Source organism: Hyperolius riggenbachi, chromosome 2 (genome assembly GCF_040937935.1).
Source record: "Hyperolius riggenbachi isolate aHypRig1 chromosome 2, aHypRig1.pri, whole genome shotgun sequence".
NCBI lineage: Eukaryota > Metazoa > Chordata > Amphibia > Anura > Hyperoliidae > Hyperolius > Hyperolius riggenbachi.
In genome coordinates, this window is record NC_090647.1 from 329062091 (window position 1) to 329080171 (window position 18081).

The 18081-nt window shown below is 44.4% G+C and overlaps 1 protein-coding gene across 2 annotated transcripts in view; it reads left to right on the forward strand.

Moving 5' to 3' along the window:
- Nucleotides 1-7317, forward strand: part of EYA3 (EYA transcriptional coactivator and phosphatase 3) — a 170378-nt gene extending 163061 nt beyond the window's left edge. For both annotated transcript variants that reach the window (XM_068269324.1, XM_068269325.1), the window contains 2 exons: nt 58-158; nt 5848-7317. In XM_068269324.1, coding sequence (XP_068125425.1) covers nt 58-158; nt 5848-5928 — 182 coding nt within the window. In that variant the 3' untranslated portion in view covers nt 5929-7317. The remainder of the gene's footprint in view (nt 1-57; nt 159-5847) is intronic.
- The last annotated feature ends 10764 nt before the right edge of the window (nt 7318-18081 follow it).

Here is an 18081-nt window from a genome sequence, read left to right on the forward strand (position 1 = left end):
GTTCTGATTTTCTTTGGAAATGTTGTTACTTAATTCTGCTTTCTACACCATTTTCAGGAAAAGAGAGCTGCTTTGAACGAATAGTGACGCGATTTGGAAAGAAAGTCACCTATGTTGTAATTGGAGATGGCAGGGATGAAGAAATGGCAGCCAAACAGGTAATTTAGTGTGTATATTTAATCATTGTAAGCTGTAAAATATGGTATGAAAAGAGTGGCAGCTGAGCCTGGCTCAGAGCAGCATGAAGTAATGGCTGTGGTACTTGCTTTTGAGATTACATTTAGGCACAGGATATGAGGATTAGAGGGAGGCATGGAGGAGGTATGTTTAGAGATAGGCTGTGCAATACATGCAGGGCACAAATGACAACTTATGGTTTGGAATTTTTTTTTGTGATCAACTAGAGTATACAAATTTTAAAATGCTATTAAATCCTATAATTATAGCAAAAATAAAAGGTTCATGTTTCAAACCTAATATTAATTGGCCCCACCAAGCTGTAAGAAAAAGTGCAGTACATTTTCATCCTTCAGGGCATTTAGTTGATAAGTTTGTTGATTAAAAATGGTTTCTGATACTTCACAGGAAGTACGTAGAGTGATGGACTCTAGCTCAGATCATAGAGATCTATTTATAAAGAACTGCCGGCCAATTAACTGATTGGCAGAGGCGTAGCTAGGGCTTTCAGCACCCGGGGACAAAGACTATCAATGCGCCCCCTAAGGTGAAGGCGCGCGCCGCACCCAAAAAAGGGCGTGGCCACATAATAAATGTGGTTGTGGGTGGAGCCAAATGTACATGGAGGTTAGCAGGCTCACGCTCACCCACCCTTCCTCAGTTTGTACCTTCCAGCATGTTCCAAGACAAATTCAGCAATCATGAGCAGGGGGGCTCATGATTGCTGAATTTGTCTTGGAACAAGACAAATCCAGCAATCCTGAGCAAATATGAGGCCCCCAACATGACCAACTCAGCAATCATGGGGCCCCCAACAAGACAAATTTAGCAGTCATGGGGCACATAAATAGACAGTATTTCACATAAATAGGCAGAATGCCCCCTTAACCACTTGCCGACCGCACACTCATAACGCGCGTCAGCAAAGTGGCAGCTGCAGGACCAGCGACGCAGTTCTGAGTCGCCGGCTGCAGGCCAATTAATCAGGAAGCAGCCGCTCGCGCGAGCGGCTGCTTCCTGTCAATTCACGGCGGGGGGCTCCGTGAATAGCCTGCGGGCCGCCGATCGCGGCTCGCAGGCTAAATGTAAACACAAGCGGAAATAATCCGCTTTGTTTACATTCGTACAACGCTGCTAACAGTAGCAGCGTTGTACCAGATCAGCAATCCCCGGCCAATCAGCGGCCGGGGATCGCTGTCACATGACAGGCAGGAGCCTGTTAGAGGCTGCACAGGACAGATCCGTTCCTGTGCAGCCTCTGATCTCCGAGGGGAAGGGAGGTAGGAGAGGGAGGGGGTGAATGTCGCCGCGAAGGGGGGTTTTGAGGTGCCCCCCCCCCCCCGCAAACCTCAGCCAGCAGGAGCGATCAGACCCCCCCTACACATCATCCCCATAGGGGGGAAAAAAGGGGGCGATCTGGTCGCTCTGCCTGCTACCTGATCTGTGCTGGGGGCTGCAGAGCCCACCCAGCACAGATCACAGAATACAGTGCTGGTCCTTAAGGGGGGGGGGGGGTAAAGCGTGGGTCCTCAAGTGGTTAATATGGTAGACACCTCTCACCTGGCTGCAGTTCCCCAAAATGCACTCAATCTGACAGCAGTGGTTCCCCAAAAATAGGTAGCCCCAGGTCAATAGGTGTCCCCAGAATAGGTGGCCAGCAGTATAGATGTCCCCAGAATAGGTGGCCAGCGGTATAGATGTCCCCAGAACAGGTAGTCAGTGGTGGAGATGTCCACAGAACAGGTAGCCAGGGGTATATGTGCCCAGTATATGTAGACAGGGGTATATGTGCCCAGTATATGTAGTCAGGTGTATATGTGCCCAGTATATGTAGTCAGGGGTATATGTGCCCAGTATATGTAGTCAGGGGTATATGTGCCCAGTATATGTAGGCAGGGGTATATATGCCCAGTATATGTAGGCAGGGGTATATGTGCCCAGTATATGTAGGCAGGGGTATATATGCCCAGTAAATGTAGGCAGGTGTATATGTTCTCAGTATACAGGATCTTCTAAAAAAACTAGCATATTGTGATAAAATTCATTATTTTCTGTAATGTACTGATAAACATTAGACTTTCATATATTTTAGATTCTAATACACACAACTGAACTAGTTCAAGCCTTTTATTGTTTTAATATTGATGATTTTGGCATACAGCTCATGAAAACCCAAATTTCCTATCTCAAAAAATTAGCATATTTCATCCAACCAATAAAAGTAAAGTGTTTGTTTTTTAAACAAAAAAAAAAATCAACCTTCAAATAATTATGTTCAGTTATGCACTCAATACTTGGTTGGGAATCCTTTTGCAGAAATGACTGCATCTATGCGGCGTGGCATGGAGGCAATCAGCCTGTGGCACTGCTCAGGTGTTATGGAGGCCCAGGATGCTTCGATAGCGGCCTTAAGCTCATCCAGAGTGTTGGGTCTTGCTTCTCAACTTTCTCTTCACAATATCCCACAGATTCTCTATGGGGTTCAGGTCAGGAGAGTTGGCAGGCCAATTGAGCACAGTAATACCATGGTCAGTAAACCATTTACCAGTGGTTTTGGCACTGTGAGCAGGTGCCAGGTCATGCTGAAAAATCAAATCTTCATCTCCACAAAGCTTTTCAGCAGATGGAAGCATGAAGTGCCCCAAAATCTCCTGATAGCTAGCTGCATTGACCCTGCCCTTGATAAAACAGTGGACCAACACCAGCAGCTGACATGGCACCCCAGACCATCACTGACTGTGGGTACTTGACACTGGACTTCAGGCATTTTGGCATTTCCCTCTCCCCAGTCTTCCTCCAGACTCTGGCACCTTGATTTCCGAATGACATGTAAAAGTTGCTTTCATCCGAAAAAAGTACTTTGGACCACTGAGCAACAGTCCAGTGCTGCTTCTCTGTAGCCCAGGTCAGGCGCTTCTGCAGCTGTTTCTGGTTCAAAAGTGGGTTCATGCTTCCATCTGCTGAAAAGCTTTATGGAGATGAAGATTTCATTTTTCAGCACGACCTGGCACCTGCTTATAGTGCCAAAACCACTGGTAAATGGTTTACTGACCATGGTATTACTGTGCTCAATTGGCCTGCCAACTCTCCTGACCTGAACCCCATAGAGAATCTGTGGGATATTGTGAAGGGAAAGTTGAAAGACGCAAGAACCAACACTCTGGATGAGCTTAAGGCTGCTATCGAAGCATCCTGGGCCTCTATAACACCTGAGCAGTGCCACAGGCTGATTGCCTCCATGCCACGCCGCATTGAAGCAGTCATTTCTGCAAAAGGATTCCCAACCAAGTATTGAGTGCATAACTGAACATAATTATTTGAAGGTTGACTTTTTTTGTTTAAAAAACACTTTTCTTTTATTGGTTGGATGAAATATGCTAATTTTTTGAGATAGGAAATTTGGGTTTTCATGAGCTGTATGCCAAAATCATCAATATTAAAACAATAAAAGGCTTGAACTACTTCAGTTGTGTGTATTTGAATCTAAAATATATGAAAGTCTAATGTTTATCAGTACATTACAGAAAATAATGAACTTTATCACAATATGCTAATTTTTTGAGAAGATCCTGTATGTAGTCAGGGGCATATGTCCCCAGTATATGTAGTCAGGGGCATATGTCCCCAGTATATATAGTCAGGGGTATATGTCCCCAGTATATATAGTCAGGGGTATATCTGCTCAGTATATGTAGCCAGGTGTAGATGTGCCCAGTATATGTAGCCAGGGGTATATGTGCCCAGTATATGTAGCCAGGGGTATATGTGCCCAGTATATGTAGCCAGGGGTATATGTGCCCAGTATATGTAGTCAGGGTTATATGTGCCCAGTATATGTAGCCAGGGGTATATATGCCCAGTATATGTAGCCTGGGGTATAATATGCGCCTAGTATATGTAGCCAGGGGTATATGTGCCCAGTATATGTAGCCAGGGGTACTTTTGATTGCACTTATTGCTGCTAAGGGTGGCCCAACCAGTTATTAGGTTCAGGGGGCAATTTCTTTTTCACACAGGGCCATGTAGGTTTTGAGTTTTTTTTTTGTTTTTTTTCTCACTAAATAAAAACCATCATTTAAAACTGCATTTTGTGTTCAATTATGTTATCTTTGACTAATAGTTAACGGTTTTTGATGAGCAGAAACATTTAAGTGTGACAAACATGCAAAAGAATAAGAAATCAAGAAGGGGGCAAATAGTTTTTCACCTCACTGTATATAGTCAGGGGTATATGTGCCCAGTATATGTAGCCAGGGGTATATGTGCCCAGTATATGTAGGCAGGGGTATGTGTCCCCAGAGTAGGTAGCCAGGTGTCCCCCTCCCCAGCAGGAGGGGAGCAGCGCTGCTTCCCTCCCCAAAAGAAACAAAACAAAAAAAAGCAAGCAGCTCAGCTGGGCGCCCTTGGGGGCCCATTTCCTACCCCGACCCCCCTTCACCACTTTTAAATGCACTATAAATGTATTTTTTCTTATATTCCTGTCACTTACAGTAGGCAGTAGAAATGTGACAGATTTTAAACTAATCCATCTACTCATGGGGGAGTCTTAGGAAGTTCTTAATTTTCAAAAGCACTCCCTCTATCACACACACACACACACACACACACACACACACACACACACACACACCACACCACACCACACCACACCACACACACACACACACACACACACACACACACACACACACACACACACACACACACACACACACACACACACACACACACACCACACACACCACACACACCACACACACCACACACACACACCACACACACACACCACACACACACACCACACACACACACACACACCACACACACACACACACACACACACACACACACACACACACACACACACCACACACACCACACACACACCACACACACCACACACACACCACACACAAAACACACACCACACACACACCACACACACACACAAAACACACACACACAACACACACGCTCTATGTACATAACATATGTATTAAACTGTCCACGTTTTGATTACAGCATATTTTATATAGTAAATAAAGAGAAAACTGTTTCAGGCATTTGCCATTTTGGAATCCCTGTTTCTGATGCCAATCCTGATGTCATTTCCGCCCTTACTCTGGGAGGAGAGTGGCCAGTGCAAACAGTCTTCAGACAATCCCACCTAGCTCTGCAATAGAAAGTGCATTGTCATTGTGTGACTCTGCAGCCTCTCAGCATGAGAAAAATTTGCCAATCAGAAAGGACCAGAGGTGTGGGTGTAACTATTCCCTAAGGGCACTTTTTTTTTTTTCCCTTCAAGTTCACTTTAAAAGGAAAATAAAAAATATCTTGCAGCACCAGAGTAATGTGCTATTTTTTTTTTATTCAAAAAAACAAAAAACTATGACATTATAAATTACATCATGGTAGTGATGCCAATTGTAGGCCTGGGAATTGGAACCATCATTTGAAAATAGGCACACATTGCATCTATATGTCTTGCAGGCAAAGCACTGTAGGTAAAATTTTACAAAGCAAAGCAACCCTTTTATTTTAATTGTTATGCGTTTTTATTTTTTTTTAGAAGGTTCTTGAAGATACCGTATCTACAGCAAACTAGATTTATTTTATTAATCTAAAATGTTGTTTTTCCCATTCCTGAATGAATGTATTTTGTATTTACAGCATAACATGCCCTTCTGGAGGATAACTAACCACAATGACCTCATTTCATTGCAACAAGCTCTGGAGCTGGACTTCTTGTGAGAACTCCTGGAAGAGTATGGACTTGTATGCAAGCTCTCTGAAACTGCAGATGCCAGTCAAGCAGAAGCCTTTGTGTAGGCCTAGTACTCTGCAGGCTGATCTGATAAACCTGCATTTATCTTGAAACTTTCCAAGAGGAAAAAGCCTTCAGTGCTGTCCATTATGGAAGACAACCCATTTTTTGTGTATTCCACAGTCCTAAAGAATGCCCTATGTAGCTTTTACATCCTACCTACCTCTCCATGTACTTGTCAGACAGATGCATCAGTTTCCTACTAGATTATTCCTTATGTCCCACCTACCTCCTCTCATATAGACTGCCTTCATTTTCATTCAGAACCAACTCTGAGCTATAGTTCTTCCTTGACAGAAAATGCTATGAATAAGGATCAGCCATAGCCTGTAACAGTGGATTATAATAACAGTGTATTGCATATTGATGTGAATGAAGTAGCTGAGACTTCCAGCTATGGATGAAAGGCTTCTGCCACAGACTTTTACCTTTCCTCTATTTTAATTTGATCTGGGTCAGTGTACATGTTCTGGGTTTTAACAGTATGACCAGTCAAGATGACTTGCCTTTATTATCTAAATAATGTTCTGGGATTCTTAATGAATACCTCGTGGGAGGATAAAAAAGACCCCTATCATTACACCCTTTAAATCAATAAGTTATTAAAACCTTTTTTTTCTATATGTTTATCCTATTGTATTTTATTTCCAATATATGTGACAAACATATGCTACTATATCCAACGATGGTGTCTGGTTTGATGTCACACACACATTTTGTTTTCTTCCTCCAAAAGTAAATAACACAAATTCCATGTTTTTTATGGAATAGATTAGTGATGTCGCTCTTTTGAAAACTTCAGTCCATTATGCACAAACATTGCAACCCCTTCCAGTCTGCAGTTCAAGTCCGTGTCCCAGACTTTTGCAGTAGTGATTGCTTGAATGAGCAAAGACATGAAAGTGACAGATGCATCACTACAGAGGACTGTGATGACACTACCATGGCATGGGAACGGCCTTTGCTGGCTTTTCTTATGAACGGTGGGAGATTTCCATGACGGCAAGGCGGGCACATCCAGTCAAGTGTAGGACTGAAGAAGAAAGTGGACTTCACCCTCATGGAAGTTAGGACTTGACTGACAGCCTACTTGTTCTAGATCAGTGTACCTAGAAACAGTGAGACTTTGGTAGCAAACCGGGAACTAAGGATATTGAGTTTGTGTGTCTCCATTAACGGAAATCATTCATTTGTTTGGGATTTACAAAGTACTTTCTTGTAGCAGAATGTTTGAACATGTTGAGACTGTACTTTGGCTGAAGTGTAACAAACTGCTATCTGAAACTATAAAACATATAAATACATTTGTAAATCTACAGTGTCATCTGGGAACACTGTTTCTGATTAACCACTTAAGAACCACGCTAGTTTGTAATGACCGGTGCTGCGTGGGTTCTACAGCCCGCAGCACCGATCAGGAATGTGGCAGGGCGATCAGACCCCCCCCCCTTTTTTCCCCACTAGGGGGATGTCCTGCAGGGGAGGTCTGATCGCCGCCGGCTACTATTGATTTGCGGGGAGGGGGGGAGCGTTTTCCGGGCTCCCCTGCTTTCCCTCCCTCTCCTTTTCTCCTCTGAGCGGCGCAGGACGGATATCCGTCCTGCGCCTAATAGGATAGGCTTCTGCCTATCAGATGCCGGCAATCCTCGGCCAATCAGAGGACGGGGATCGCCGATCTACGTCACGGCGCTGCTGCGCAGCAGCGCCGTGTGATGTAAACAGCAGGGATTCCTTCCCCGCGTGTTTACATTATGCGTGCGAGCCGCGATCGGCGTCTCGCACACTGTTCACGGAGGCAGTCTCCGTGAACTGGCATGGGCCGTTTCCATGCTATACCACTAACGACCCGCCGACGCCTATCGGCGTTAGGCGGTCGTTAAGTGGTTAAGCCAATATATTTTTACTGAAAGTATTTATTTCTGGGGCTAAGCAAAACAAGGTTAAAACCCTTCTAAGCTAGCTAGTGACTACTGAAGCAGCAAATTGGGGTGCTGCCATAGATCACAATGTTAATTGCAGTTTAGCAGCACCCAGTGGACAATTTAAGTACCGGATGTGGCTGAAACGTTGGAAGCAAGCCCAATAACAGAGCAGATAGCAGCCTAATGAGCGGAGATTAACAGCAATGGTTGTAAGTGATCAGACACATGGGGTTTGCCTATTATGTAGTCGAAGCCCGCATCGGCACTAATAGTGTTAGCTGTGGATGATGGTGAGGTTAGTGTTAGGAGTAGGTGGGGGTAGAGTTGCACATTGACTGCTAACTAGGAACCTAATGGCAACTCCTTTTATATAATAAGACATGGCCATTTTAAACAATTACTTTATAGGGATGGTTGAGCCTCAAAGTTCCCGGTGGGGATATCATAAGTAATACAATAAACCTGAACTGGGTAAATTGCCAGTTGTCTGGTTTTAAAGCGACTCTGTACAAAAAAATGATCCTGGGGGGGGGGGGGGGGGTGGGGTACTCACCTTGGTACAGGGAAGCCTCTGGATCCTATCGAGGCTTCCCCGTCCTATGGTGGTCTCACTGCAGCCGGCGGAATGCACAGCCGACAATTTGTCAGGCTGTGAAATATTTACCTTTCCCTGTTCCAGCGGGGGCACTGCTGCGGCTCTGCGCTCAGAAATAGCCAATCTCAGCCACAAGTCGTCTGCGCAGTAGAGCGGACTCGACTGGAATCGGCTATTTCTGAGCCGCTACTACGCCAGTGCTGGAGCCGGGAAGGTAAATATTTACATCCCAAATGTTCAGGGAGCTCTATCGCTGCTGCCGTGGCATGGAGAAAGACGGGAAGCCTCGATAGGATCCAGAGGCTTCCCCCGCCCGAAGTGAGTACCCCCCAGGGGCATTTTTTATCTTTACAGATCCTCTAAGTGGTTAGCATTTGACATTTTTACCCAGTTCTTATAAGATCGCAATAAGGGTTCTTAAAGCTGAACTGAAAACTGCTTAAAAAAAGTTTCACTTACCTGGGGCTTCTGCCAGCCCCCTGCAGCCGACCTGTGCCCTTGCAGTGCTGGGCCAATCCTCCATTCCTCCGTCGCGGCTCACTTTTTTTCCCGTAATGGAGGTTGACTTCTAAGTCAATCTCCATTGTGCCCTGGCCATGCATATCCTAGTTCGCGTTCCTGTAGCCAGGTGGGCCCTGCGCAGGCGCAGTACAAGAAAATCTCTACTGTGCCTGCGCAGTACACGTTCAGCTACAGGAACGTGAACAAGGAGGTGCATGGCCAGGGCCACGCAGGCACAGTGCACTCGAACTGCGCAAAGTGAAAGTGAGCCGCGGCGTGGGATCAGTTTTCAGTTCCGCTTTAAAAGTATGTGAATCTGTGACTTAAGTCAGATGCTACACCCACAGCAATTTTTTCCGAAATCCTGGAAAACCTAAGGTTAATTAGAAAACAAAAGAAAGTTATCTCTGTGAGCAACTGCAAGAGGATGTAATCTCACAACAGCTAATTTATAACTGTAGAATACTGTTTCAGTATGATTAGAGCTGCAATCTTTAACCACATAATGGCAGATATTTTTTTTTTTAAATCGTACAGTCAATGTTTCTCCAGCCATGGTTTCTTTGATTACCGTACTTATGTTCTCCCCACCGGGAATCCACCTAGACATCTGAAGATGATTAAATAAATCAGGCCCTACATGTTGCTAAAGGTCTCACTACATCTTAACCACTTCCCGACCGCCTAACGCACAGGGGCGGCCGGGAAGTGGAGCCCGCAAGGACCAGCTCACCCACAGAGGCGGCGGTCCTTGTAAGGGCATGGGCGGAGCGTTCGCGTCATCCGTGACGCGATTCGCCGCCGCCTGGCTCCGCTCACCCGCCGCAGCATCCCGCCGGCCTTACGGAAGCGCCGGCGGGATGTTAACCCGACGATCGACGCATACAAAGTGTATAATACACTTTGTAATGTTTACAAAGTGTATTATACAGGCTGCCTCCTGCCCTGGTGGTCCCAGTGTCCGAGGGACCACCAGGGCAGGCTGCAGCCACCCTAGTCTGCACCAAGCACACTGATTTTCCCCCGCCCCTGCCCCCTGATCGCCCACAGCACCCCTCAGACCCCCCCTCTGCCCACCCCCCAGACCCATGTTTACACCCAATCACCCCCCTAATCACCCATCAATCACTCCCTGTCACTATATGTCAACGCTATTTTTTTTTATCCCCCCCCCCCCTGCTCCCACCTGATCACCCCCCCACCCCTCAGATTCTCCCCAGACCCTCCCCCCCCCCCCCATGTACTGTATGCATCTATCCCCCTGATCACCTGTCAATCATCTGTCAATCACCCCCTGTCACTGCCACCCATCACTCAGCCCCTAACCTGCCCCTTGCGGGCACCCAATCACCCGCCTACACGCTCAGATTGCCCTCAGACCCCCCCCCTTATCAATTCGCCAGGGCATTATTTACATCTGTCCTTCCCTGTAATAACCCACTGATCACCCATCAATCACCCCCAGTCACTGCCACCCATCAATCAGCCCCTAACCTGCCCCTTGCAGGCAATCTGATCACCCACCCACACCAATAGATCGCCCGCAGATCCGACATCAGATCACCTCCCAAGTGCAGTGTTTACATCTGTTCTCGCCTCCAAACACCCACTAATTACCCATCAATCACCCCGTCACTGCTACCCATCAGATTAGACCCCTATCTGCCCCTAGGGCACTCAATCACCCGCCCATACCCTCAGACCCCAGCCCTGATCACCTCGCCAGTGCATTGCTTGCATTTATTCCCCCCCTCTAATCACACCTTGAGACACCCATCAATCACCTCCTGTCACCCCCTAGCACTCCTATCCATCAGATCAGGCCCAATACAACCTGTCATCTAAAAGGCCACCCGGCTTATGACCGGTTCCACAAAATTCGCCCCCTCATAGACCACCTGTCATCAAAATTTTCAGATGCTTATACCCCTGAACAGTCATTTTGAGACATTTGGTTTCCAGACTACTCACGGTTTTGGGCCCGTAAAATGCCAGGGCGTTATAGGAACCCCACAAGTGACCCCATTTTAGAAAAAAAGACACCCCAAGGTATTCTGTTAGGTGTATGACGAGTTCATAGAAGATTTTATTTTTTGTCAAAAGTTAGCGGAAATTGATTTTTATTGTTTTTTTTCACAGTGTCATTTTTCACTAACTTGTGACAAAAAATAAAATCTTCTATGAACTCACCATACTCCTAACGGAATACCTTGGGGTGTCTTCTTTCTAAAATGGGGTCACTTGTGGGGTTCGTATACTGCCCTGGCATTTTAGGGGCCCTAAACCGTGAGGAGTAGTCTACAAAACAAATGCCTTAAAATGACCTGTGAATAGGACGTTGGGCCCCTTAGCGCACCTAGGCTGTAAAAAAGTGCCACACATGTGGTATCACCGTACTCGGGAGAAGTAGTATAATGTGTTTTGGGGTGTATTTTTACACATACCCATGCTGGGTGGGAGAAATCTCTCTGTAAATGGACAATTGTGTGTAAAAAAAATCAAAAAATTGTCATTTACAGAGATATTTCTCCCACCCAGCATGGGTATGTGTAAAAATACACCTCAAAACACATTGTACTGCTTCTCCTGAGTACGGCTATACCACATGTGTGGCACTTTTTTGCAGCCTAACTGCGCTAAGGGGTCCAAAGTCCAATGAGCACCTTTAGGCTTTACAGGGGTGCTTACAATTAGGCACCCCCCAAAATGCCAGGACAGTAAACACACCCCACAAATGACCCCATTTTGGAAAGTAGACACTTCAAGGTATTCAGAGAGGGGCATGGTGAGTCCGTGGCAGATTTCATTTTTTTTTTTTTTTTGTCGCAAGTTAGAAGAAATGGAAACTTCTTTTTTTTTTTTTTTTTTTTTTTTTTTTGTCAGTGTCATTTTCCGCTTACTTGTGACAAAAAATATCTTCTATGAACTCACTATGCCTCTCAGGGAATACTTTGGGATGTCTTCTTTCCAAAATGGGGTCATTTGGGGGGTATTTATACTATCCTGGAATTCTAGCCCCTCATGAAACATGACAGAGGGTCAGAAAAGTCGTAGATGCTTAAAAAATGGGAAAATTCACTTTTTGCACCATAGTTTGTAAATGCTATAACTTTTACCCAAACCAATAAATATAGGCTGAATGGGTTTTTTTTTTTTGATCAAAAACATGTTTGTCCACATTTTTCACGCTGCATGTATACAGAAATTTTACTTTATTTGAAAAATGTCAGCACAGAAAGTTAAAAAAAATCATTTTTTTTGCCAAAATTCATGTCTTTTTTGATGAATATAATAAAAAGTAAAAATCGCAGCAGCAATCAAATAGCACCAAAAGAAAGCTTTATTAGTGACAAGAAAAGGAGCCAAAACTCATTTAGGTGGTAGGTTGTATAAGCGAGCAATAAACCGTGAAAGCTGCAGTGGTCTGAATGGAAAAAAAGTGCCTGGTCCTTAACCAGTTCGGCCTATCTGGACGAGCTTCCTCGTCCAGATAGGCACTGGTGCTGCCGCCGGCTCGTGCGCGCGATCGGGCGCGCCCCCGCGCGCGCTCCCGCTGCCCGCCGCTAGCCCCCCGATCAGTGAATGGGAATATAATTCCCATTCACCGATCTAACTTCCCCGCAGAAATACCGACTCTTTCTCTCCAGAGAGCGCGGTATTTCTGCCCCCAGGAAACTCCTCAGCATTTTAGTTCCTAGATGCGAGCTGGTTCGCATCTAGGACTTTTTTCACTGTGGCCATCTTGTGGCCAAATAGTAAACTGCACCCACATACATTTTTGATTAAAAAAAAACATTATTTTACATTTAAAATTAGCAGTTTCCCTCCCACACCAAAAATTACCCACATACACTTTTTTTATTTAAAAAAAAAAAAAAAAAAAAACATAAATAGTTACCCAAGGGTCTGAACTTTTTAAATATGCATGTCAAGAGAATATGATATTATATTATTTAAAATTATAAGCTTATAAATAGTGATGGACGCAAATTGAAAAAATGCACCTTTATTTCTAAATGAAATATCGGCACCATAAATTGTGATAGGGACATCGTTTAAATGGTATAATAACCGGGACAGATGGGCAAATAAAATACATGCGTTTTAATTACGGTAGCGTATATTAATTTCAAACTATAATGGCCAAAAACTGAGAAATAATGAATTTCTTCCGTTTTTTTCTTATTCTTCCTGTTAAAATGCATTTACAGTAAAGTGGCTCTTAGCAAAATGTATCACCCACAGAAAGCCTAATTGGTGGCGGAAAAAACAAGCTATAGATCAATTCATTGTGATAAGTAGCAATAAAGTTATAGGCGAATGAATGGGAGGTGAACGTTGCTCGGATGCATGAGATTTTCGGACCGCGGCGCTGAACCGGTTAAAGGAGAACTGTAGTGAAAGGTATATGGAGGCTACCATATTGATTTCCTTTTAAGCAATACCAGTTACCTGGCTATCCTGCAGATCCTCTGCCTCCAATACTTTTAGCCCTAGACCCTGAACAAGCATGCAGCAGATCTGGTGTTTGACATTTTTTGTAAGATCTGACAAGATTAGCTGCATGCTTGTTTCTGGTGTGATTCACACTATTGCAGCCAAATAGATCAGCAGGGCTGCCAGGCAAATGGTATAGCTTAAAAGGAAATCAATATGGCAGCCTCCATATACCTCTCACTACAGTTCTCCTTTAACCACTTGAGGACCCACCCTTTACCCCCCCTTAAGGACCAGCGCTAGTTTGATTGATCTGTGCTGGGTGGGCTCTGCAGCCCCCAGCACAGATCAGGGTGCAGGCAGGGAGATCAGATTGCCCCCCTTTTTTCCCCCCTATGGGGATGATGTGCTGGGGGGGTCTGATCTCTCCTGCCTGCTGTGGGTGGCGGGGGGGGGGCACCTCAAAGCCCCCCTCCGCGGCGAAATCCTCCCCCTCCCTCTCCTACCTGGCCCCCTCCTGGAGATCCGGCTGCACAGGACGCTATCCGTCCTGTGCAGCCAGTGACAGGCTGTCTCCTGTCACATGGCGGCGATCCCCGGCCGCTGATTGGCCGGGGATCGCCGATCTGCCTTACGGCGCTGCTGCGCAGCAGCGCCGTACAAATGTAAACAAAGCGGATTATTTCCGCTTGTGTTTACATCTAGCCTGCGAGCCGCCATCGGCGGCCCGCAGGCTATTCACGGAGCCCCCCGCCGTGATTTGACAGGAAGCAGCCGCTCGTACGAGCGGCTGCTTCCTGATTAATTAGGCTGCAGCTGGCGACGCAGTACTGCGTCGCTGGTCCTGCAGCTGCCACTTTGCCGACGCACGTTATGAGTGTGCGGTCGGCAAGTGGTTAAGGGGGTTAAAGCCCAGGGTCCTCAAGTGGTTAATGGCAGTGCTATGTTTTAAAATGTCAGTGACATTTTTGTAATGCAACTGTTGAAAAGACTGTTGCCAAGTTTACTTGTGCTATATATAAAGAAGCAAGATGCCCTCCCAACTCAAGAGAAGAAACATATGGGTGGTCTCCTTTTGAATAAAAAACTTTATCCTGCAACATGAACATAAAAACTGATGCTTTTTTTTTTTCTCCTCAATATGTGTAGAAAGCCAAAACCGCATTCTAAAAATTACTTCTCACATGACTTAAATTAGCATTTAGCTGTAATTTTGGATTATTGCCCAGAGTTCAGGCCACTGCCGCCAAGTGCTCCTCCAGTCTATGCTGGCATTAGTGATGTCTCTTCCTGCTCATCTAGAGAGAAGCAAGGAGGTAGATGTGAGTTGGTCTTCTAATAGTCAGGGTTTCTAACATTACAGCCATACTCTAGCCGTGCTCTGCCTCCCAAATGCCTGATCTGTAGCTTCTTGGGTAAACAGGACATGACTATCACTACATATTAAAACTGCCAGACATCTTGTCCAAATCAGTTATTGATGTATGATTTGTAAACAGACAACTGTTCTAACTTAAAGAGGAACTCCAGTGAAAATAACGTAGTAAAAAAGTGCTTCATTTTTTACCATAATTATGTATAAATGATTTAGTCAGTGTTTGCTCATTGTAAAATCTTTCCTCTCCCCGATTTACATTCTGACATTTATTACATGGTGACATTTTTACTGTGGGCAGGTTATGTAGCTGCTCCTAGCTGTTTTGGCTGTTAGAGACAGCTGTAAACAGCTAATTCCTGTCTGTGAACATTGTTACATTGTGGCAGTTTGCCCAGAGTAATGCGGTACTCAGCTTCTTGTGGGAGGGGTTTCAGCACAAAATCAGTCATACAGCGCCCCCTGATGGTCTGTTTGTGAAAATCCTTATATTTCTCATGTAAAAGGGGGTATCAGCTACTGATTGGGATAAAGTTCAATTCTAGGTTGGAGTTTCTCTTTAACCACTTGAGGACTCAGCCTTTACCCCCCCTTAAGGACCAGCGCTGTTTTTTCCATTCAGACCACTGCAGCTTTAACGGTTTATTGCTCGCTCATACAACCTACCACCTAAATGAATTTTGGCTCCTTTTCTTCTCACTAATACAGCTTTCTTTTGATGCTATTTGATTGCTGCTGCGAGTTTTACTTTTTATTATATTCATCAAAAAAGACATGAATTTTGGCAAAAAAATGATTTTTTTAACTTTCTGTGCTGACATTTTTCAAATAAAGTAAAATTTCTGTATACATGCAGCGCGAAAAATGTGGACAAACATGTTTTTGATGAAAAAAAACCCATTCAGTGTATATTTATTGGTTTGGGTAAAAGTTATAGCGTTTACAAACTATGGTGCAAAAAGTGAATTTTCCCATTTTTAAGCATCTCTGACTTTCCTGACTACCTGTCATGTTTCATGAGGTGCTAAAATTCCAGGATAGTATAAATACCCCACAAATAACCCCATTTTGGAAAGAAGACATCCCAAAGTATTCACTGAGAGGCATAGTGAGTTCATAGAAGATTTTATTTTTTGTCACAAGTTAGCGGAAAATGACAGTTTGTCACAAAAAAAAAAAAAAAAAAAGGTTTCCATTTCTGCTAACTTGTAACAAAAAAAAATGAAATCTGCCATGGACTCAACATGCCCCTCAATGAATACCTTGAAGTGTCTATTTTTCAAAATGGGGTCATTTATGGGGTGTGTTTACTGTCCTGGCATTTTGGGGGGTGCGGAATTGTAAGCACCCCTGTAAAGCCTAAAAGTAGTCATTGCACTGTGGGCCTCTTAGCGCAGTTTGGCTGCAAAAAAGTGTCACACATATGGTATCGCTATACTCGGGAGAAGTAGTACAATGTGTTTTGGGGTGTATTTTTACACATACCCATGCTGGGTGGGAGAAATATCTCTGCAAATGACAATTTTTTGATTTTTTTACACACAATTGTCCATTTACAGAGTTATTTCTCCCACTCAGCATGGGTATGTATAAAAATACACCCCAAAACACATTGTACTACTTCTCCTGAGTACGGCGATACCACATGTGTGGCACTTTTTTGCACCCTAACTGCGCTAAGGGGCCCAAAGTCCAATGAGTACCTTTAGGATTTCACAGGTCATTTTGAGACATTTGGTTTCAAGACTACTCCTCACGGTTTAGGGCCCCTAAAATGCCAGGGCAGTATAGGAACCCCACAAATGACCCCATTTTACAAAGAAGACACCCCAAGGTACTCAATTAGGAGTATGGTGAGTTCATAGAAGATTTTACTTTTTGTCACAAGTTAGCGGAAAATGATTGTTATTGGGTTTTTTTTACCAAGTGTCATTTTCCGCTAACTTGTGACAAAAAATAAAATCTTCTATGAACTCACCATACTCCTAACGGAATACCTTGGGATGTCCTCTTTGTAAAATGGGGTCATTTGTGGGGTTCCTATACTGCTCTGGCATTTTAGGGGCCCTAAACCGTGAGGAGTAGTCTTGAAACCAAATGTTTCAAAATGACCTGTGAAATGCTAAAGGTACTCATTGGACTCTGGGCCCCTTAGCGCAGTTAGGGTGCAAAAAAGTGCCACACATGTGGTATCGCCGTACTCGGGAGAAGTAGTACAATGTGTTTTGGGGTGTATTTTTACACATACCCATATTGGGTGGGAGAAATACCTCTGTAAATGACAATTTTTTGATTTCTTTACACACAATTGTCAATTTACAGAGATATTTCTCCCACCCAATATGGGTATGTGTAAAAATACACCCCAAAACACATAATACTACTTCTCCTGAGTACGGCGGTACCACATGTGTGGCACTTTTTTGCATCCTAACTGCGCTAAGGGGCCCAGAGTCCAATGAGTACCGTTAGCATTTCACAGGTCATTTTGAGAAGTTTGGTTTCAAGACTACTCCTCACGGTTTAGGGCCCCTAAAATGCCAGGACAGTATAGGAACCCCACAAATGACCCCATTGTACAAAGAGGACATCCTAAGGTATTCCGTTAGGAGTATGGTGAGTTCATAGAAGATTTTTTTTTTGTCACAAGTTAGTGGAAAATGACACTTGGTAAAAAAAAAACCCAATAAAAATCATTTTCCGCTAACTTGTGACAAAAAGCTAAATCTTCTATGAACTCACCATACTCCTAATTGAGTACCTTGGGGTGTCTTCTTTCTAAAATGGGGTCATTTGTGGGGTTCCTATACTGCTCTGGCATTTTAGGGGCCCTAAACCGTGAGGAGTAGTCTTGAAACCAAATGTTTCAAAATGACCTGTGAAATGCTAAAGGTACTCATTGGGCTCTGGGCCCCTTAGCGCAGTTAGGGTGCAAAAAAGGGCCACACATGTGGTATCGCCGTACTCGGGAGAAGTAGTACAATGTGTTTTGGGGTGTATTTTTACACATACCCATATTGGGTGGGAGAAATATCTCTGTAAATGACAATTTTTTGATTTCTTTACACACAATTGTCCATTTACAGAGATATTTCTCCCACCCAATATGGGTATGTGTAAAAATACACCCCAAAACACATTGTACTACTTCTCCCGAGTACAGCGATACCACATATGTGGCACTTTTTTGCACCCTAACTGCGCTAAGGGGCCCGGAGTCCAATGAGTACCGTTACCATTTCACAGGTCA